The sequence below is a fragment of the Canis lupus genome, chromosome 15 (genome assembly GCF_003254725.2).
Source record: "Canis lupus dingo isolate Sandy chromosome 15, ASM325472v2, whole genome shotgun sequence".
Taxonomy (NCBI): domain Eukaryota; kingdom Metazoa; phylum Chordata; class Mammalia; order Carnivora; family Canidae; genus Canis; species Canis lupus.
This window is the reverse complement of record NC_064257.1, coordinates 58,727,537-58,751,029: the sequence shown is the minus strand read 5'-3', so window position 1 is coordinate 58,751,029 and position 23,493 is coordinate 58,727,537. Positions and strand designations below refer to the sequence as shown.

Sequence of the window (23,493 nt, the reverse complement as noted above, 5' to 3'; positions counted from 1 at the left end):
CCACCCAACATGCTTTTCATAATGTGGGATTTTCATTTATTTAAAGTGGAGTACATGTATCTTTTTTTTTTTTTTTTAATTTAAATGGAATTCAGTGTGAATACTTTCTCCTAATGCAGGCTTAAATTATTATACATTTCACACTGCAGTCCTTCCAAAATGCCAATGAATATATTTTATCTATATTTAGCTTCTTTCTTTTTCAAATTAAGCTGGCTATTGAAAGGTATAATTGGTTAGAATCTGGACAGTTTTGTTCAACAAAATTAATGACTCAGATGTCATTGAAATAAAAGTTCCTCCTTCTTTGAAAGTTAAATTAATTTAATGGTCATAATTCTTATTATTTAGCAATTATAATTCTATCCCTATCTCAGATTTTAAGGAAAAGGGGTACTGCACATGTTCTAATCTTTCAACAAAAAGTATTACATTTAAAAGTTTTTCTCTCTCTTTCACAATATGAACCAATGAGACAGGATTAAGAACTAAAGAAGTTTCCATGTTTGTGTATGTGTCCACATAGAATTTAAAGACACTTACCCAGGCAGGAGACATAGAGGTCACATAGCCATTGCTCTCTCATGATTACTGCATTTGTTTATTGTATTTTCAATCACATTGATCCAAAGTGAACGTAAGCTAAAGATTCTCTCTTCCAGTAGTATTCAGCATGAATAAGTAGTTGTTTGCTGTTTATGACTACTTCTTGTTCAGGCTTTTCATCTATATCTGCATCATTATGTGTGTGTTAAAAGTAGAATTATATAATAGAACCATGGGTCAAATGTGAGTGGAGTCAGCCTTGGGTTCAGATACCAGTTTTGACAATAACCAGCTTTCTTAACTTGGAAACTTTATCCTGATAAGTTTCTCTTTCTTTATATTTAGTTCAATATAAGTAATAATACCTATCAGAAAATGTTTTCGGATAATTAATCCTGTAAGGTACCATCCTAATATGTCTAGTAGGATATGCGTGATCTATTTTCTCTTTGCTGCTCTCTAGTATGGTTGTATGACATGAAGGCTGTGACTCCTAGCTGTTTTCTTATTGCTGTTAATTATGCTTATTAGAATGAACATTTGAAGACAGGACAATGATTAGGAGAATCCATTGCTCTGATGAGGATAATCAGCTGCTAGATGGAAAGAATCTGCTTCTGTAATAGGGAGAATCCACTGCCCATAATGAAAGTAGATTTTTGGAATTTTTTTTTTCCCTAAGAGAACTATTAAATTAAAACTCAAACACAGTGTTCAATGTAGTGGGTATGAAGTTAGAGCAGGTCAAAAGATAAAAACAGTTACCTCAACAGATTTGCCTGATAGATGATGTAAAACAAGTCTTTCCAGTCCTTCCAATTTCAGCTGAGCTAAGGGAGTGAAAAGACTGTCAGTCCTTGACAAGGGAGGCTTTTCCACAGGAACTTCCACTGAAAACCTGGTTTTGATCCAGGTATAAAAGAAAAGCTTTTTGTAATAACAGCAACTGGAATTCTAGATTGATTTCATAGTCAGTTTTAATGAATATTTTCAATTACGTGAAGAATATTAAGAACCCCTTAATGTATACCTACTATTTCAAATTAAGTACTTATCGCCATTAATTTATTCATTCATTTATCTATCTAAAAATATTTATTGAGCTCATGCTGTATGCCAGGTACTGCTCTAATTCACACAGGTAATTAACAAAGTCCTGTCTTTATGGAGCTAACATTCTGGTTGGAAACAGAATAAACAAACCAGTAAAAATATAGCATGCCAGATGATAAGAGCTTCCAGTCATTCCATTTCAATGGAAATTTCCATCCATCTTTTTCTCCAAAATTAAAACTTCACATTTTCACTTGCTCTACCTCCTAGTAGCATTTACTCTTCCATTTTGACTAAACCTGTCTGAGAGCTTAGTCCAACCTCTTCCCATCTCACACCTAGATTAGATGGCATATAAATGCTAAGAATTCCAAATAGGTGTATCTAGCCCATATGTATTTGCTGAACTTCAGGTTCCTATATCCCAGTGACTATGTAGCATCTCTAGTAGGACTACCAAAAAGCTTCTCAAAAAAGGAGTAATAGTTTTCTCCCTCAAACCTGTTCTTCCCATATCCTTATCCAGACCAATAAATCTACACAGAAGGGAAAATCTGGTACAAATGCGAGACTGCATAGGGTCATAAATCCCTTCCTACAGATGAGGTGCAAGTAATGCGATTGGTTTTGCTTAGGTTATACTATATGACACAAGGTAGGTGAGAAGTCAATCTCTCTGTCTCGTAGAATTATAGAATAACAAAAAGGAAAAAGGCATCAGTAATCATTTAGGCCACTTCCCTATTACCAAAGAGAACAAAGAGAGGTCTGTGGAGGTTAAGAAACTCTGAGTTTGTGATAGAACCAGTTTAGTACCTCCTTCTATATGTGTATAAGGATATTAGCCTTCTTAAGTCAATACTCACAGTGCAAGGTGAAAAGACACTGAAGGGAGCTATGTTAAAATTGCAGCAGAGAGCAGCCAAGTCCATGTGAAATTGATGGAAGATTTGACAAAGGAAGTGACTGGAGCTATCTTGGAAGACCTATAGTATTTGTCTCGGTTGGAGTGAGAAGTAGTGAGGGTTCTCCAGGTGAAACCCTCAGATACTTGACTTCCCTGCAACTTTAGATAATGGTGGGGATTTGCTTCATCTTGACAATCTTTTCATTCATAGGCATGATACCAGCTTCCTTCTACATCTCAAATGCTTTATTTTGTTCCTAAGGCAATACTTTAACACTCTTAGTTTGTTTTCCCAAGTGAGGTGAGATTCTAGAGAATGTGTAAACAAATCAAAATCCCTGAAATTTGAATCTACTAAATCATGTAACTACTCTAAATCCTACTGCCATAAGCAGCACAGCATGTTACACCATATGGCGAATAAAATAGTTTGATTCAGAGAAAAATATTATTATTTTTTTTAACAAGAGAAACCTTTATCCATTCCCCTTACCTTTTTCAGGTCTAACTTTGTTACATCTGATGTTAAGCAGATACTTTTTAGATTTGTAAACATTTTGTTGTCTCTAAGTTAATAATGAGGTTGTTTTCTGATGCTTCTATATAAATGTTGAGGTTGCAAGGGAAAAGTCATAGGATCATTATTGCACCATCTGTTCCAGCTGGTTTGTTTTAGTCACATGCTTTTCAGTGTTCTTATTGAGCTATCAACAAACTGCCAATTAATTACGAAAATCTAACAGGTTGTCAGAGGTTACAGTACTGAGAAAGTGAGATCATGAGTCAGTATATCATGGGATTGATTACTACCGATTTACAATCTCTAGAACACCTTCTGTGGATGAGTGAACTTTTAAAGACATACTAATGACATCTTTGGATCCTGTAGCTGAAGATAAATAAAATGATAATTATTTTCTAAGCAACCATCAAGAAATATCTTTTTTTTTTAGATTGCTAATTGATAGCTATATAATGGGATTCAGTTATTTTTCTTAGTAATATCTTAATGGAGAAAATCTTGCAAGGTAGACATTCACAGAAGATAAATGCAGAAACTGGTCTTTGTTTTTTGTCTAACACTCACTGGCAAGGCCAACACCTATCTACAATAGAAATCAGGTTTCTCAAAAGTAAAGTATCTGACCTTTTTAAAAAGATTATATTTATTTATTTATTTGTTTATTCATTTATTTATTTATGAGAGACTGGAGGGAGGGGAGAGCGGAGGGAGAGGGAGAGACAGAGAATCTCAAGCAGACTCAGAGCACACTCAGGGCTTGATCTCATGACCCTGAGACCATGACCTGAGCCAGAACCAACAGTTGGATGCTTGGCTGACCAAACCATCCAGGTGCCCCGGTATCTGACTTTTAATATGAATTGTTTCATTTTCTCTGTGATACCAAGTAAATCACTCCAGTTGTCTGATAGCATTTTCTGAGATTAAGCATTTATATTTTTATTTTTCTATTTTCAAGTTTTGTATAACTTGGTATTAATAAATTTCAGACTTGAAAATTATAGGACTATCAATGAAAAAATTCATCATAGTTAATAATATGAGAATTAAAGTGGTATAAATAAGTTGTATATAATGTGCTGAAGATTTACGTGTTGACTGTTGTAACCAACATTTGGTGAAATTTTTTAGAGCAGGCATTCCTAGTGTATTGCGTTTTAGCAGAGAAAATATTTCAGGAGATTATTGATCTAATTATCAATGTGTGGAAGTTTTCTCAAGATTTGTAAAATTTTTGGTCACCTATTAAAATTAATTAATTGTTCATTTAATGTGTATTTTATAGTATATGAAATATTTGTAGCTATGTGGAATACGTGTGTGTGATTGAGCATGTGGATGTGTGTGAGAGAGAGAGAGAGAGAGAAAGGACAGAAAAAGAGAAACCCTTAAATGAGCAGTTTGAGAAATTTATGATCCAACCTTTACCCTGTCATGATGACACAAGGCTGCTGCTGTGCCTCTTTCCTCTTGCTTCTGTTTGACAAACGAAGGAACACATAGTATTCAGAACCTTTAGAAAATATCCCTTTGGCTGAGTTGATCCTGTTTGCTTTATTCTTGGGCTCTATCTTGGATTTAAAATATTCCATCCAGTTGTCTTATAAACAAATATTTACCTCTGAGAGAAGTATTAGACTATACATCAAAATGACAGCAAAGGGATGGATTGCAAATGAAATTATTTAGTTTTCTGGTTTAGTTTTCAGATGTTTTGTAGCGGTAGTGAAATAGGAATTGTATTCAATATCATCAGAATGCAAGAAAACACAATCTTTTTTTTTTTTTTTTGCTCTTGAATGCAGGATGACATTCATTTATGCATTCATTTATTGAGTGTCTAGTAGGTACCAGACAATTTGCTAGGCTCAGATGATATAATGCTGGGAAAAAAACAAAACAAAACAAAACAAAACAACCCAGATCCCTGTATTCATGCAGTTTGAAGGAGAAGACTGATTTATGATGTAGTGAAGAAGGCCACAATTATTCAACTAATCATTTTAACGATATATAATTACAAATGGTTGCTCTGAGATGAAGGAAAACTCCTCTATAAGCATGAGTAACTAAGAAATGTAACTCCAGCTTGGTGTTATAGGGAAAGGTTCTTAAGGGATATGTTTGATATGTGAAGGTCTTTGGTGGTAAATGGGGGTGGAAAAGGTGTATTTCTTTCCTTTTTTTTTTTTTAAGATTTTATTTATTTACTCATGAGAGACACAGAGAGTGAAGTGAGGCAGAGACAAAAGCAGAGGGAGAAGCAGGCTACCTGCAGGGAACCGGATGTGGGACTTGATCTCTGGGATCACACCCTGAGCCGAAGGTCGACTTTCAACCACTGAGCCACCCAGGTGTCCCAGGGAAGGTGTATCTCAAGTGAAGAAAATAGTGTACAAAAGTCACCTAGTGAGAATGGACCAAGTTCAGAGAACTGAATGAAAGTCAGTGTGGCTGGACAGCAGTTCTTTAGAGGAAGAGAAAAGCATGCAGAGCCTAGACTCTGTGGGCACCCGTAGGGTATGTCAGGGATTTTGGTTTTTATCTTAAGGGTAAAGGAGTATATCCTAAATTTATTAACAAGGGCAATGACGTCATGATATTTGCATTTGACATGATCATGTAGGCTATTGCATAGGGAATGATTCAAGGTACACATATGCATGAATGTGGATGGCCAGTAAGGATGTGCTCGGGGAAGTGTAGGGGAGTGTGGTGCTGAGAGCTGAACTAGAGTTGTGACAGTAGACGGGAAAGAAACTGATGTTTGGGAAATATATTTTGAAGGCAGAACTAACAGAACTTAGGGATGGGTTTAATATGAAAGGGATGAGGGACGCCTGGGTGGCTCAGTGGTTGAGCATCTACCTTTGGCTCAGGTCGTGATCCCAGGGTCCCAAGATTGAGTCCCACATGGGGCTCCCTGTATGGAGCCTGCCTTTCCCTCTGCCTGTGTCCCTGACTCTCTCTCTCTGTGTCTCTCATAAATAAATAAAATCTTTAAAAAATAATTAATATGAAAGATGTGGGACACAAAGTTGTCTCCTTTGTTTCTGGCTTGACTAAATGGATGAAAGAAAATCTGGGAAAGCATTACATTATGTGGAGTTTGTATACCATGCATGAGCTGCTTTTGAAATCTACATGTGGAGCTGTTAAGTAGGCTTTTTTTTTTTTTTTTTTTGTTAAGATTTTATTTTTATTTATTTGTGAGAGGCCCACAGAGAGAGAGGCAGAGACATAGGCAGAGGGAGAAGCAGGCTTCTTGTGGGGAGCCAGATGCAGGACTGGATCCCAGGAGCCCGGAATCACAACCTGAGGCGAAGGCAGATGCTCAATCACTGAGCCACCCAGGCGCCCCATAGGCTGTCTTAATCTGGAGAATGGATGAGAAGCAATGATATAAAGCTCCCTGCCCCCCGCCACTATCAGAAAGTACAATATTCCTATGAAATCTTCCATAAGCCCCAAACAGCATAAAACAAAGAAGAGTTACCATTAATTTACGTGGAAAATTTCTTAAGTGTTCTCATGACCCCCAAAATAAGCCCTCTCAGGCTTTTCTGTTACTTTAGCTGCACAAATAAATCAAGACAAAGCACAGATGCTCACAGGGACACTTCAAAAGCCCTGGGGAAAAAAAAAAAAAAAAAAAAAAAGCCCTGGGGGCTTGGTGCTGAAATGCTGGATGTAGTTCCCAGGGAAGGGGCTTGGCGGGACCACTCCCTACTCCATACCCCCAGGCGGGCTGCTTCCTTAAGTGCTAATGCAAAACAAATGCAGAACACTGTTTTCTCTTTTCACCTCTTTTTGTGAAAGCAAAATCCTTTTCATATTTCTCTTAGTGAAAACAGGTACTAATGCAGGTGTTCCATGAAAGCAAAGTGGTCTAATGTGAACTTTTGAAAAGCAGGAGTTAGCTGTAATTAAAACCATAGATGATGTGGAATGTCTGGACTGGATAAATAGAACAGGTATGTGGCTCAGAATGAGATTTGATAAACTATAATTTTTAATGGTGAAGCAAAGGAGTGAGATGAACCTGCAAAAGGGCTGAGAAATTTTCATAAATTCTACAGAAACTGAAGAGAGGGGTGTCTTAAACCCCAAGTGACCAGTTCCTGGAAAAAAAAAAAAAATGTTACTTTGATAGAGCAATAGGGGTAGAAGCATGCTTGAGTGAACTAGGTTCAAAAATTAGGAGAGATACACAACTCTTTCAGAAAATGCAGAAAGTAGAGGAGAGAAATTATCTTAAAACCTGGGTGATTTGAGCATCTTTAAAGATGGAAGTTAATAGCTAAGTGGGGAAGTTTAGATAGTAACTAGCAGGGTTAATTCATTGGGTAAGTTTCTCAAGAAGTCAGATGTACAGAATAGAGTAGAGAAGAGGAGAAAGAGCTCCTCTATTGTCACAATAGGGGCAAAGATGCGTTGGTGAAAATTATAAGGTGAGTTATAGTTTAATTCAAAGCATAGATTTGTGGGACACCTGGGTGGCTCAGCGGTTGAGCATCATCTGCCTTTGGCTCAGGGTGTGATCCTGGGGTCCCAGGATTGAGTCCCACATTGGCCTCCCCACAGGGAGCCTGCTTCTCTCTTTGCCTATGTCTCTGCCTCCCTCTCTCTGTGTCTCTCATGAATGAATAAATAAATAAATAAATAAATAAATAAATAAATGAAATATATATTTTTAAAGCATAGATTTGTTTGGAAGAGGGGTTAGAATTTATATGATCATAAATTTATGGCATTTTATAATTTCTCTGCTGTATTCAAAGACATAGAGCAGTGGATAGACTCGTGGCTTAAATTTAAGGCACTTACTAAGAAGTTTTCTAGAAAATATTCTTTTAGATAGTATTGGAAAAATGCATTCATAACTCAGTATAACTGTCTGCATAATTGTTGTACATCAGCTAATTAAGTGCCTCCCAGAGAAGACTACCTTATCAAACTCTCCGCAGTTTTTACTAGTGAATTATAATAACTATAGTTTTATTAAGTGGTATTCATCAAATGTATTTAAAGAGGAGTTCAAAATTTATAAGTATGTTGATAATCGTACTTAATATGAATGCTTAGAAAATTAGCCATGGTTTGAAGTTCACTTGTTTTTGTTTTTGTTTCTTTTTCATTTTCTTTCAACTTGGTTTTAATTAATTCTCCCCAATACATTTTGATTGGCGTTTATATCTACGTTTTTAATGCTGTGTAAGGCTAGATGAGTGGGAAAAAAAACAGTGTTTGTTATGATCAAGGGGATCATAATCTTTATTTGGAGATGCTAACCTATTACGGATTCACTTGGCAATTACCCACTCATTTTGATTAGATATGTGGAGATTTCTATGCACTGTTGAGTATTTCCTGATGCATTTTTTTCCCAATATATAATGCATTTTCTGATTACTTGCAATGCTGATTTTCACAGGTGAAAAGCAATAAGAATGTTTAAGTGCTGGTCAGCTGTCTTGGTTCTTGGATTAATGTTTCTGGAGTCAGAAGGAAGGCCAACCAAAGAAGCAGGATATGGCCTTAAATCCTACCAACCTCTAATAAGATTGCGACACAAGGTACAGTCACCCTTCTGAATTTGCTCACAGTGCCTAGCAGTTATGAACTAAACTACTAGGTGTCTGCTGTATTATACACCTAGGAGCACTTAGTTCGGTAATGCCTTCAGAATATAATTTCCATATAAAAGTGCACATTTTAAAACATGAAATGGTAGTTTGAAAATTTATAATTTTTGAAATTAAATATTTCTTGACAAAGTACAGAGAGGGCTCATTGAAAAAAATCATTAAAGCTTGCATTGTCATAGTAATAGACTTATAAAAATAAGTAAATATATTAAGACTTAATCAACTAGTTTCTGTTATTCCCACATTAAGTTTAAAACTTTTAAAATTAAAGCATAAGTGTTATGTTTTTTAACTTGCAATAAAAGTAAACAAAAAAAGATGTTTATACCAGCTGGAGATGTATAGGTTGGCAAAGAATTAGTATTTATAGAAATCTAATTAGACATTTTAATTTCATACAAATCATAACTTTAAGTTCTTTAATATTGGGGAAATACTTCACTTCCCTATGTTAAATATTTTCAAGTATAAAATAAATTGACATTTATTCATACTATAAATCATATAGATTATGTACTTACACTAATTAAGCTAGTGCTTTTATTTTAATAATAGAGCAACTTTAATGCTAAAGTAAGTTTTTATTCAATCAAATTAAAAGTTTGTAATATATATTTTGATTTTCATAGAAAGTAGAAAACAAGACAAAAACTAACATGCTAATTATGGTAAAAAATATACATTTAAGATTGTCTTATGTTTTCTCAAAAATAAATAAACAAACCTTGAAATAAATATAAATCAGTTTACCCCCGAATAGCATATGTGTTAGGGGTGCTGACCTTTGTATAGTCAAAAATCCATGCATAGCTTTTGACTCCCTAAAATCTTAAATATTAATAACCTACTGTTGACTGAAGCCTTATTGATAATATAAACCATCAAAGAACACGTATTTTGTATATGTGTTATATACTATATTCTCATAATAAACTAATGTGAGAATTGTTTATATAATTACATTAAAATGTTATTAAAATTTAAAGGAAGAAAAAATACTTTTACAGTATAGTACTATATTAATTTTTAAAATTGTGTGTAAGTAGACCTGCCCTGTTCAGACCTGGGTAGTATACTTGTAGAAACACACACATATTTACACTGCATCTGTATACGTTGCATATAGTCTTGCTGAAATTCTTTCATAATATTATAAGATTTTGATAAAGCCACTAACGTTGACTGGGATTTTTATGTGCCAGACTCTACGGTAAACTCTTAAATGTAGTCTTTTATTTAATCTCCAAAACAATCTTCTAAAGATGTATCTTTTCATTTTAAATATGAAAAATCAAAATTTCTAGAATTGTTAAGGGATTTTATGAATGCATACAGTTGTTAACTATGTTAATTGACTAGGGTAACATGCAATATAGGTTTGATAGCCGGAAACAATAAAATAAGTAAAAAATGAAAATGTACTTCATTGTTAAAAATCATTGTTGATAATTGATCTTGTTCCACTATCTTTCAATTATCATTTGTGTCCTGTACGTCACAGACTAAAACTCAGTTTTATCCTAGTCTAAAGCATAGAGATAATAAGTCCTTTGTGAATACTCTCAAAACATATTATTAATACAATGTATTAGCTCATTTTGTTAATACCAGTGAATATTTATTCTGTGCTGTTTATCTACCCCAAGTTATATGTCTTGAGGTCAGAAACTCTGCCTTTCTAATTCCTTCATTCCTGGAGCCGTGAACATAATAGATACTATTTAATTGACTCCATGGCAGAAAAATGGCCAGTAGAATGCATGGCTATGCTGTTTTTATTATTTTTCTGCTAAATATAATACAACAGGTTTTTATGTGTCAGTGTACATTTATAAACAAACCGTTTTGAATTAAGTTTGGATGTTGAAGATAAGTTATTTATCATGCTTTGCTGTGAGATTTAGTAAACCTTTAAAGAAAAGAAACAACACAATGAGTTAAGCCTATTTTAGAAACACTAATAATCACCAAAAATAATCAAAGTTACCTTCCAATCTTTTCCATTTCTCTGAGTCTCACACCTAAATAGTTACAGATAATATATGATTACTGATATTTAAAAGCAGAGATGCAGAATGTTAGTAATACCTAATTTTCAAATGACTTAGGACTGAGGTAAAATTAAACTATAAAAGTTATTTGTGAGTGTGTGTGTGTGTGTGTGTATTTGTGTTAGCGTGAACTTGACAGGAGAAAGGAGTACTCTGAGTTATACAAGTCCCTGTCAAACCTTACCAAGTAATTTGTGCTCACTAGCAACATCCCTACCCAACCACAGGGAAGTGCCTTTATTTCCCCAAGATCTTGATAATTAATCCCATTATAGCCTTATTTCTATTTGAATCAATCATTATTTGGATCCCAGAAATGACCTGTCATCCTTTTTCCACTGATTCCCATTAGTTGCATCTATTGGTAAGGCTTTCCCAAACCAAAATTAAAAATGGAACAGTCACAGGTGTTTCTTACCTCCCGTTTTAAAATATATTTTCACCATTTGTGATGTAATGTATATATGTGTGTATATACATATGATTTTATGTATAAATATGTATAATTTAGATATTTCCTTCCATTATGATGTGAACTACTATTCATCATGCTATACTATAGCACCTAGAATTGTGTTAGGCACATAGTCAACACTTAATAAATATATATTGAAAGAATGATTCCATCTGCTGACTAGAATAAGGCTAAAATCATATATATATGATATGCATATATCATATATATGTGATACATAATTATATAGTTAATTATAATTAATAAATTAATTAGGTTTTTTCTGCTTAAGAGAGCAAAATAAACAGAATACTTAATAAAATGTCTTAAAATTATTTTAATAGCATTACATACATTAATTTCCTATTATTTGTTATTTATTAACCTTCCATTTTATTTAAACTGCAAAGAATATAAATGCCTATATTTCTGTAAGGCTTAGAGATGGATAACATTTTCAGTTTTTGGGTTAGGCCTCACTGTGTTCAATATATTTACTGACTAGAAACAATAAAATAATATGTGTGATAAATTTTGAGATATATTAGATATTTTCCTTTGCAGAGAGGTGTCAGTACTTTGAGTATGAACAAATATTTGTTTAGAACTCATGTTTACCAAATGTTTGTGTGCCACTGTATAAAGAATCCTCTCTGGGGAACAAAAAATGAAATGTCATTTATTTGTCAGATTACATAGAAATATTACAGATTTAAATATAAATATATGTGTACATATTTATATCATTAACAAATATATGTATGCATAACTGATTGAAAACATATTTGTCTGAGTCTCAAGATAAATATGAGAACCATATAAATTCATCATGCCATTTATAGAAATCGTAATTATAGTCACAGTATGTCTGAAGGAGCTGATCATGTATTTCAACTGTGTGTTTATCCAACAGGAATTTATGGAACACATCAAATGTGGGGGTTTAGTAGTTCTATTCCATACATTAGGTCATTTAATTGTTGTATATTCCTATGTAATAAGTGGTTTATTGTTATTCCATAGTTGAGGAAACTGGAGTTCACAAATGTATAGTAATTTTTAATGCCACATACCTAGAAAGTTAGGAGAAAGGATTTAGGATTTAATACACAGACTAAATAGCTTGATGCAGAGTACATAATGAAAACTTTTTGTAGTAATTTGACCTGGGTACCACGTATTTCCTATTCTCCCCACATTCCGATCACCTGGCAGGAAGGCTGGATTTCACGTCCCTCTGTGGTTAGATGTGACTGTGTGTCTAGTTCTGGCCAATGAGTTAAGTGCTATAGAATGCATCTGGGCTGAACCATGTGATTCCAGTTTTAAAGTGTTCCCGAACTCTCTTTTTCCGCTAGCATTTACAAACAGCATCTGTTCAAGGTAGTGGGTGCTTAATCACCCCAAGTTTCTAGATAACTAGGATGAGTAAAACACCCAGGCAATTAGTGTTTGTCTTGAAATGTGAAATGAGAGAGAGAGAAAAAACAAAACAAAACACTTTTGTTTTAAACCACTGAGACTTGGGAGTTGTTTATTGCCTCCCCGTGACCGTAGCCGATCCTCACCAATAAAGACAGAACTAGAACTTCTACTCCTATCACCGAGTCGGAAATCCTGGGCTTCTTTTTCTGTTCCATTTTGGCTTCTTGTTTCATTTCCACTCTTTGGATTTTTCTTACACTCTTTTCTCTGTTTCTTCCTTGTCTCTACTTCTTGCTGGCTCATAATTTCCCATCACACTGTAACTTCCTATTGTATTTATGCCCCTGTCATATGCATGTCCTAATGATATTCTAACATATTGCCGTAGGCTCTAATTGGTAGGCTCTAAATCCTGTTAGGAACAGTACCATATCTTACTGCCTTTTCTTGCCTACAGCTCTGATGACATCGTTGCATTGTTTGCTGCTACTCAAAATCAAAGTCAGGCTTGAAGGAACATCTTAGGAGGACAATAGGAATGTTCTTTGAGGATAGCTAATGGGACTAAATTCTTACATCTTTATGTGACCAGAGAGTGCCATGTCCAGCTTTATGGTACAAAGCTACCCCTGCAAACCCAAAGTGGCTTATGACTCCCTTACCTCCTAAATCAAATGTTTGTCTATGAGAGTAGTTACTGTGCAAATGGACAAAGAGTTGGCATAATTTAGTAAGTCCAGAGACTGTTGCTATGCACCGTAGTACAATATAATTCAAAAACATCATTTGTGGGAGACGATTTCTGGCTTTTGGTATAAAAAAAAATGATAGCTGTGGATTGGTGAAGAGTAGCAAAAGAGAACTCTAGGGAAGGAGACAAATGTTAAACAACACATCAAAACCACGACTGCTTAGAGGCTGGAAACCTTCAGGCAAACCCAGGAGCATTATTTCCTGATTGAGGAAAAATTTTGTCATTCCATCTGAAATATCTGACTGCTTGCAGCATGTTCAAGGGAACGCCCTTAAAATGTTAATATATTTTGTGGAGGTCAGGAAGCAATTTAGCACAGTATCTAAGAGCAAAAATGGTGGTGATGAAGGGAGTGGAAAACTGGTCAAATAATTCATTAAATATTAAAGATTATACTAATTAGGATTCCTGGGTGGCTCAGTGGATGAGCATCTGCCTTTGGCTTGGGTCATGATCCCGGGTCCTGGATCAAGTCCCACATCAGGCTCCCCATGGGGCACCTGCTTCTTGCCCTGCTTATGTCTCTGCCCCTCTCTCTTGTGTCTCTCATGAGTAAATAAATAAAATCTTTAAAATAAATAAATGCTATGCTAACTAATATATTGATATATTTATTCCATAGTCATCATCATGGCTGAATATTATTAATAAATCTAAGATTTTTTTCTAATCAAGGAAATTATGTTTGAAAAATAAGAACATTTTGAAATTTTATTTCTCAGAAATGAAATTCCAGTGTTAACTGAGCTAAAATTCCAGTGTTAACTGAGCTAGTTCCCAGAGCCTGATTTCCACAGGACACTATAAATAGGACCAAGTTAAACCAGCACATACCACAGGGACTGTTAATGGGAAGATCTGTGAGTTGAAGGACACCAGTTCTATAGTATGGGCTGTAAGCCTGCCTGTTCTTTGCACCAGAAGCACACATTATTTTTATTATGCGGGACAGTAAGTATTCCTGCCCTTTGCTGTGACTGAAGATACGATCTCTCTCCTCTAAGGCTGTTAACACACTTGCTCTTTGCTCTCAAGAGAGACATTATCTCTAAGTTTCAAGGCAGTTTTTTATCCAGATATCCTTGAACAGCTAGTCCAGAGCAAATGGCAGTCAGTGTCTCTGTTCAGGAGGTCTGAGAATCATGAGGCACCGTGGAGATTGTCTCCCGATGCACATGGAGAGGACCATCTTTAACAGGAGGTTAGAGTTACCATCAAGTGTATCTATCTAAAACCAAAATTAATGCTGTGTGCACCAAGTACACGGTTATGGCTTCATCCTACCTTTTACCTGATTAACTTTGTCCTTTCTTGAACTTTAAGGGGAAATAAATATTTCACTCAGCTCTGGCTTTGTTGCTTGCATGTTTGTTCTTTCAAACCAGGGTATATTTGAGAAACTGGGGGAAAATTGGCATGCAGAGGACTGAATCCTTTTGCTTAGCAAAAATAAAACAACAAAGGAATGTACCCACCTTCTAAAATTCTCAAGATGTGGACCTGGTACAGAAAATTGTCATTTGATCCCTTCAAGAATGAATTCTCGAAGCAGTACTGTTATAGTTGTGTAGGGTGGTGCGCAAAAAGGATGCTCCCTTGCACTTCTCTGACTCTACGTTAAAATTGTTTTGTAAATCTTTAAAAGTAGCTATAACTTGAACAAATAGAGCTACTTTCCATTGAAGATTTAAAGTTTCGAAATGTTAAAAAATGTGATGTTTTAGTATTCTATTTACATCTATTCACAAAGTATAATAAAGTACATAAATAAAGTCAAATTTATATAGTACATTAAAGTCAAGCTTGTCAAGATTTCAGAAAACTCTCCTTATGTATCAGCTTTGGGCACATATCATGCTTTCTATCACCCTGGTATGGATTTTCAAGTGACTTGAATTACAATGCTTCCTTTTATCCAACACCATAATTTTTTTTTTAAGATTTTATTTATTTATTCATGAGAGATACACATAGAGAGGCAGAGACACAGGCAGAGAGAGAAGCAGGCTCCATGCAGGGAACTTGATATGGGTCTTGATCCTGGGTCTCCAGGATCAGGCCCTGGACCGAAGGCGGCGCTAAACTGCTGAGCCACCCGGGCTGCCCCCCAACACCATAATTTAAAAAATATCCTGATAGTTAAAAAATGGCTCTACTCCTGTTTTTCTGAACATTGATCCATCTACTGAACAAGAAACATCAGAATATAAGGACCTATGTGTTCTGAAAGAAGTTTGTCATTTGACTTCCAAAGCCTTCTTATCTTTAAATTTTTCGATCTAGTTGTCTTTTGTTACTGTTTCTGTGGAGAGGATGTCAGCTACATCGTATTAGTTTGCTAGGAAAGCAAACTATTAATATACCCTCATTATCTGCTAATTAAGCACATTAGGCTACCTCCTATTCAAAAAACAAAATATAGGTATGTTGTTTTTAAAGGGGTTCAATGGGGGATCCCTGGGTGGCTCAGCGGTTTAGCGCCTGCCTTTGGCCCAGGGCGCGATCCTGGAGTCCCGGAATCGAGTCCCGCTTTGGGCTCCCGGTGCATGGAGCCTGCTTCTCCCTCTGCCTGTGTCTCTGCCTCTCTCTCTCTCTCTCTCTATCATAAATAAATAAATATTAAAAAAAAGGGGTTCAATGGGGGTATACTAAACTGTAGATGTAGGAAAAAGGGTTGTAAGTTAACAGGTGAATGAAGTAAAAATACATTTATTTAATCATTAATATTAATATATTGCAAGCTAGCATCTGCATTCAGTACTTCAATGTGTAAATTAATTATACATTGTTTTGTACATCTTTCATTATTAAAATTCTATTGTGAATTCAATTAGCAAAGCTCTCTACTATAAATGAAAGATCCTGATTTATGAGCTTGGCATTCAGCATGTTTAAAAGATAAACACCCTATGGTATATAAACCACAACTGAAAAGTGTGGTATTGTTTTTAACTAATATTGCTCATTGCTTATTTGGGGCATCAGTTCCTGTATATGAGCTGAGAGTTAGGGTTTTAGACAGTAGAAAATATTCAATTCATTATATAATATATATATATATATATATATATATATATATATATATATATATTTATAAAAAACACACTCTTACAGATAGGAAAGCTGGGGGCCTGGGAGGCAAAATTCTTTGTTGAAGATCATACAGATGGGTGTTGCTCAACTAAGATTAGAATCTGGATTTCCGGGGCACCTGGGTACCTCAGTGTTTGAGCATCTGCCTTTGACTCAGGTCATATCCCAGGGTCCTGGGATCGAGTCCCACATCAGGCTCCCTGCAAGGAGCCTGCTTCTCCCTCTGCCTGTGTCTCTGCCTCTCTCTCTCCATCTCTCATGAATAAATAAATAGAATTTTTTTTAAAAAAAGAAAGAATCTGGATTTCCCATCTTCTAGGACGGTTTTGTTTTCCTTTAACACATTGCTCCCTTAAATTAACCTGTTTCTTCAAGTCCAGGTTTTAATCAACAAAAACATGCATTCACTCATTATTTCAAGTGTTCTGACAATACTAAAACAAATAATTAAATACAACAATGTAAAGTTTGAAAATATATTATTTGAAGTAATATAAACATTTCATTGTGTAAGGGTTTAGGAAATTTTTGAAAGGAATTATGTATCCCTTATATTTGGTTTTTCCTAAATTTTGGAATGAAATTTTAAGTATACAGAAAATTTGAACTTTACAGTGAATACCCATGTAACCAAGACCTAGATAAATATTTTATTATGCTTGCTTCTCATATATATAAGTGTTTATTTGTATGTATCACCTGTCTTTTCATTTATTAATCTATCTTATTTTTTATTCATTTCAAATTATATTATAGACTTTTAGATTTTCTTAAATACTTTAGTACACATCATTAATTAGGGCTTTTAGAGCTTTTTTAAATTAATTAATTAATTTAGACTTTTTTTTTCTTTCGAGATACCATTTATGCACAATGGAAAGGCCCAACCTTTTATCTTTACTTTTTGAATTTTTATAGAAGTTTACACTTCTACAATAAACATCAAAATACAATTGTATCAAAATACTGAAAGGCATCACCCCCCTGAAAGTTCCCTCATATGTCTTCCCTGGCAATCTCTGACATCTTCATTCACTCTGAGGCCACTAATATTCTGATATTATTCACCATAGTATAGTTTTACCTGTTCTAAAATTTCATGTGAATGGGACCATAATATATATTCCTGTGAACATAAACGTGATTGGAACTCTTATGCATAAAGCATCTATGAACATTCTTGTGCAAGTCTTTTTGGTTGTGTATTTTCATTTTCTTTGGGTTAATAGTTAATAGTTATTAGCAGTGGATTAGGTATTATTCCTTCAAAAAGAAACCACCATGGGGTGTCTGGGTGACTCAGTCAGTCTGGCTCTTGATTTTGGTTCAGGTCATGATCTCAGCGATTGGCCTGCGTTGGGCTCCAGGCTCAGCAGGGTGTCGGCTTGAGGATTCTCGCTCTCCCTCTACCCTACCCCCTCACATTCTCTCTCTCTGTCAAATAAATAAATCTTAAGAAACCACCAGCACTTGTAAAAAAAGATGTACATTTTTACATTCTCAACAGAAATGTATAAAATATCCAGCTACTTTACATCTATGGCAACTTTTCCTGTTCTTTGTTTTTAATTTTAGCCATTCTGAAGAGTGGTATTTATTATAGTTTTAATATGAATATTTTTGATGACAGGTAGTGACATTGACAATTTTTTTCATTTGTATACTGATTATTCATAAATTTTGTTTTATGAAGTGTCCAAAAATTTTTGCCTATTTAGTAATATTGTTTTTCTTTTTCTTTTTTTGGTTCAGTCATTGAAGTCCTTTATATTTCCTCAGTTCTTTATAAAATATGTAATTATTTTATGGAAATACTTATATCACTGTAAAATTTTAAACTACATATAGCTACTGTTAGAGTCTTTAGTGTGATTTCATAGAAAACAATGTGAAGACAATAAAAGGAGTCTATCTTTGGACAGAGTTATAAATGTTTATAAACAAATAATAAAAATCAAAAGCTATAACCCTTAACACAAATTAGATGTAGCTAAAATAATGCCATATTTTATTACAATGCATCTGAAGATATATATAGATAGATCTTTATATATGTATATTTATATATGTATATTTAGGATTATATATATAATTATATACTAATATATAATAGTATATATAATTTAAAGTATCACATTTATTTCACTCATATTTCATTGTTAACAGATTAGGAATTCATCTATTGCAGTTGGTTTATGAGCCACTTAAGTTAATCAGTCACAGTCAAGTAAAAATCTAGAATACTATTTCCCTAGTATATTCCTCTATGACTCACTTCTGTGAGATTAACAATATACAAACCAGAAACGGCAGAAATAACATTTACAGGAAGGAATTAAAACTCCACTTAGGAAAAGAAAGAATAAAAGGACATATAACTATTATAATGAGAAAATGTCTCTTGTCTTATCATGTTATATTAGAGCTTTAACAAGTCTTAAAAATGATATGTTTTAACAAGTCTTAAAAATGATATTCTTCATCTTTGAAGAATAAGAAAGTAAAAGATATTTAATCCTACTGGGTTCTACATTCCTGTCAGTTCTATAGGTATGTACAAGTGTTAATATAACTTCAGTAATATATCACTAATTGTATCAATTCTGTTTCATCAGTTGAATAATGTTGACTTTTTTTATTTTTGTATTCATTCTTTTTTTTTTTTTTAAGATTTTATTTATTCATGAGAGAGAGCGAGGGAGGGAGAGATACAGGCAGAGGGAGAGGGAGAGAAACAGGCTCCATGCAGGGAGCCTGATGTGGGACTCAATCCCGGAGCCTCCAGGATCACACCCTGGGCTGAAGGCGGCGCTAAACCGCTGGGCCACCGGGGCTGCCCTTTGTATTCATTCTTAAAGTTTATTTTGGATTTATAGATATTTGGGAAATACATATGAGTAAATTTTATAATTCTAATTTTTTGAAGTTTTTATTTATTTAAATTCCAGTTAGTTAACATACAGTGTAATGTTAGTTTTAGGTGTACAATATAGTGAGTCAGCAATTCTATATAACACCTTGTGCCCTCCTTAGTCCCCATCACCTATTTAACCCATCTTTCCTGCAAACCTCCCATCCTGCAACCCTCAGTTTATTCTCTAAAATTAAGTCTGTTTCTTGGTTTTCCTCTCTTTCCCTCCCCTGTGTTCATTTGTTTTGTTTCTTAAATTCTTCATATAAGTGAAATCATATGGTATTTGTCTTTCTATGACTGACCTCCTTTGCTTAGCATAATACTGTTTAGATCCATCTGCATCTTTGCAAATGGCAAGATTTCATTCTTTTATTTCTCGGTGAGTAATATTCCACTGTGTGTGTGTGTGTGTGTGTGTGTGTGTGTGTACGTAGGCTATGACCAGTGTGAAAGAGGTTACTGCCTGTGTTCTCCTCTAGGATTTTTATGGCTTCAGGTCTCACATGGAGGTCTTTTATCCATTGTCAATTTATATTTGTGTATGGTGGAAGAAAGTGCTCCAGCTTCATTCATTTGCATGTTGCTGTCCAGGATTCCCAGAACTATTTGTTGAAGAGACTTTTTCTCATTGGGTGTTCTTTCCTGCTTTGTCAAAGATTAAGGGACCATATAATTGTAGTTTCATTTCTGGGTTTTCTATTCTGTTCCATTGATCTATAGGCCTGTTTTTGTTCCAGTACCATACTATTTGATTACTACAGCTTTGTAACATAACTTGGAATCTGGAATTGTGATGCCTCCAGTTTTGTTTTTCTTTTTCAAGTTTGCCTTGGCTATTCATCGTCTTTGTGGTTCCAGACAAATTTGAGGATTGCTTGTTCTAGCTCTGTTAAAATGCTGTTGGTATTTTTATAGGGACTGCATTAAATGTATAGATCGCTTTCAGTTGTATAGACATTTTAACAATATTTATTCTTCCAATCCATGAGCATGGATTGTATTTCCATTTCTTTGTGTCCTCTTCAATCTCTTTCATCAGTGTTTGATAGTTTTCATAGTATAGATCTTTAATGTCTTTGGTTAGGTTTATCCCTAGAAATCTTACTGTTTTGGGTAAGCAATTATAAATGTGATCTATTCCTCAATTTCTCTTTCTGCTGCTTCGTTATTGATGTAAAGAAATTCAATAGATTTCTGTATGTTGATTTGTATCCTGCAACTTTATTTATCAGCCCTAGCAGTTTTTTGGTGGAATCTTTTGGGTTTTCTACATTGAGCATCATGTCATCTGCAGATAGTTTGACTTCCTTGCCGATTTGGATGGCTTTTATTTCTTTTTGTTTTCTGAATTTTTTAACTTATTAAGCTTATTTATGTTTAAGCAATATTATATGGAAAAAAATTAAGACATTACTTATCCACAGAACCATTTCTTTCCTTTGAATGGAGAACATGTCTTAATCAGGTATTAGAGATACTAAGAGAAAGAGTATGTAGACTCTATGAGTGACTGTATCAGATCACTATTTTCCATTCCATTTTACATTTAGCTTATGTTTACATGAATGTGACCAAGAAATAATACATGAAAATGGAAGACAAGCAGAAGGTTGAGCAGAAAGCCCTCCTTATTTTATTCCCTCTTGCCTAGGACATTTCTGATTTATTTTTATCTATTTTGAGTCATAAAAAGTTTTATTTGGATAAAATATGCTTGTTACATAATAAAAATTAAATATTGAAATGGATCATCTTAATTACCTAGTGGTTTTGTGAATTACGGTTTCAAGTGGTTTAGCCAGTACTAGAACTAAAAATTTTTTTAAGATTTATTTATTTGAGAGGGAGAGAGAGTGAACAGAGAGGAGGAGTAGGGGGAGGGAGAGAGAATATCAAGCAGACTCTCTACTGAGCACAGAGCCTGATTCAGGGCTCAATCCCATGACCCTGAGATCATGATCTGAGCCAAAATCAAGAGTCAGGTGCTTAGCTGACTGAGAATTCCGGGTGCCCCCCCAAAACTCAAATTTATCCCCAAAGGATGAAGATAAGCTAAAACCAAATATGTTTTAGTTAATTAATTACTTTTAGAGAGAGAGAGAGAGAGAGAGAGAACGTAAGTGGGAGACAGGGAGAGAGAGAGGGAGAGAGGGAATCTTTTTTTTTTAAGATTTTATTTATTTATATGAGAGAGAGCACAAGAGCCAGAAAGAGCATGAGCAGGGGGAAGGGGCAGATGGGGAGGGAGAAGCAGACTCCCACTTCGGGATCCTGACACTGTGTTCCACCAGAACCCTAAGATCATGACCTGAGCCGAAGGCAGACATTTAACCAACTGAGCCACCCAGGTGCCCTGAAAGAGAGACAAAGAGCCTTAGGCAGAGCCCAATCTCCTGACCCTGAGATCATGACCTGAACTGAAATCAAGAGTTGGACTGTTAACCGATTATACCATCCAAGTGCCCAAAAAACCAAATATATTTTTTAAAAAATTGAAGACAACTTTTAAAATAGTTTTCTTCAGGAAATAAAATTAAATAGTTTGAAAAACATATTTAAATTTATTTGTTCAACCATTACAAAGGCATCATGAAACTGAAAGTTGAAATGTATCTTGTTTGTCTACACATCTAATATCATTCGACTAATGAAAAATTTAGGGTTTAATTATTTTGTTACCAAATTGCTAAAATCAAGTAGTGATAGCTTTGGAAATAGCATTCATCTCTTAACAAAGAATGGATTAGGGACACCACCTATTAGGGACATCTTTTTTGATGTACTTGTTTTAAACACTATCATCATAATGATGCACATGCAGTACCTATATGTATTATATATACAAATATATCCAGGACAGGACATGCTTATTTTTACCAATTGTACTAGATCTTCACCTCCTTTCTTTATTTTTTATTTTTTTAAAGATTTTATTTATTTATTCATGAGAGACACACGCACACACAGAGGCAGAGACACAGGCAGAGGGAGAAGCAGGCTCCATGCAGGAAGCCCGATGCGGGACTGGATCCGGGGACTCCAGGATCACGCCCTGGCGCCAAACCACTGAGCCACCAGGGATGCCCAGCTCTTTTCTCTTCAAGGCTTGATATGCCAAGTAACCATGTATTATCAAACAAAACAAAAGAAAACAAACAACAACAAAACCCCATTACCTTTTAGTTCTCCCTTTGAAATCTCAGCCATTGCTTAAGCCCATCATTATAATACAAAACAGCTTCATTAAAACATAAATAGAATTGGTTTTGTGCTATAGTTCAAACCCTGTTGTTGTGTCTAGTGTTCCTCTTTTGAGAAAACTGTTCCTTAAGATCCTACGATTTTTACTTTTGATTGATATAATAAAGTCCCTTATTCACCTCCCAGAAGTCTGTATTCATTGCCCCTGAGAACATTATTTCTGTGAAATGTTCTGCTGAAAATGGATTCTAATGACCAAGTCATTTGGAGAAAACTGCATAGTATGCTTCTGTGGAAATCCACAATGCACAAGAGCATATTAAAGTCTGAGAAGTATTCTAAACTTTGCTTAACCTAGAATTTCCCAACTAAATGGACTATGGAAAATTTTGAACACCTTCTGGTATTCTAGGAAACACAATTTGGGGAACTGTGCTCCAGTGGCTTTAGACTTAATTGCTGCTATACATGGCAGCCAACTTCGGCTTCTCTTGAAACTAACAATATTCAAGATCTGACTTACTCTCATTTTATAGTTATAACAATAAAGTAGTATAAATTTATTTTTGCTTGGGATGCCTGGGTGGCTCAGTGGTTGGGCATCTGCCTTTGGCTCAGTGTGTGATCCTGGAGTCCCAGGATCGAGTCCCATATCGGGCTTCCTGCATGGATTCTGCTGCTCCCCCTGCCTGTGTCTCTGCCTCTCTCTCTCTGGTCTCTCTTGAATAAATAAATAAATAAAAATCTTTAAAAAAATATTTTTGCTCTTTTTTATCAGTCTCTATTTTATATTTATATTTTATATTATATTTAAATTTCTCTAGAAAGGGAATGTTGATGTTATGGTTTAAGAATTATGATGCACATATCTTTTCAAATTAGTTTTTGTTTCCTTTAAATCACATGCTATGTGTTAATCACAAT

General features: G+C 34.7%; 1 protein-coding gene across 4 annotated transcripts in view; it reads left to right on the top strand.

Annotated features, from left to right (window-relative positions):
* FSTL5 (follistatin like 5) overlaps positions 1-23,493 on the top strand; it is a 684,718-nt gene that overhangs the window by 40,235 nt on the left and 620,990 nt on the right. For all 4 annotated transcript variants that reach the window (XM_025439183.3, XM_025439182.3, XM_025439181.3 and 1 more), the window contains exon 2: positions 8,464-8,605. In XM_025439183.3, coding sequence (XP_025294968.3) covers positions 8,480-8,605 — 126 coding nt within the window. In that variant the 5' untranslated portion in view covers positions 8,464-8,479. The remainder of the gene's footprint in view (positions 1-8,463; positions 8,606-23,493) is intronic.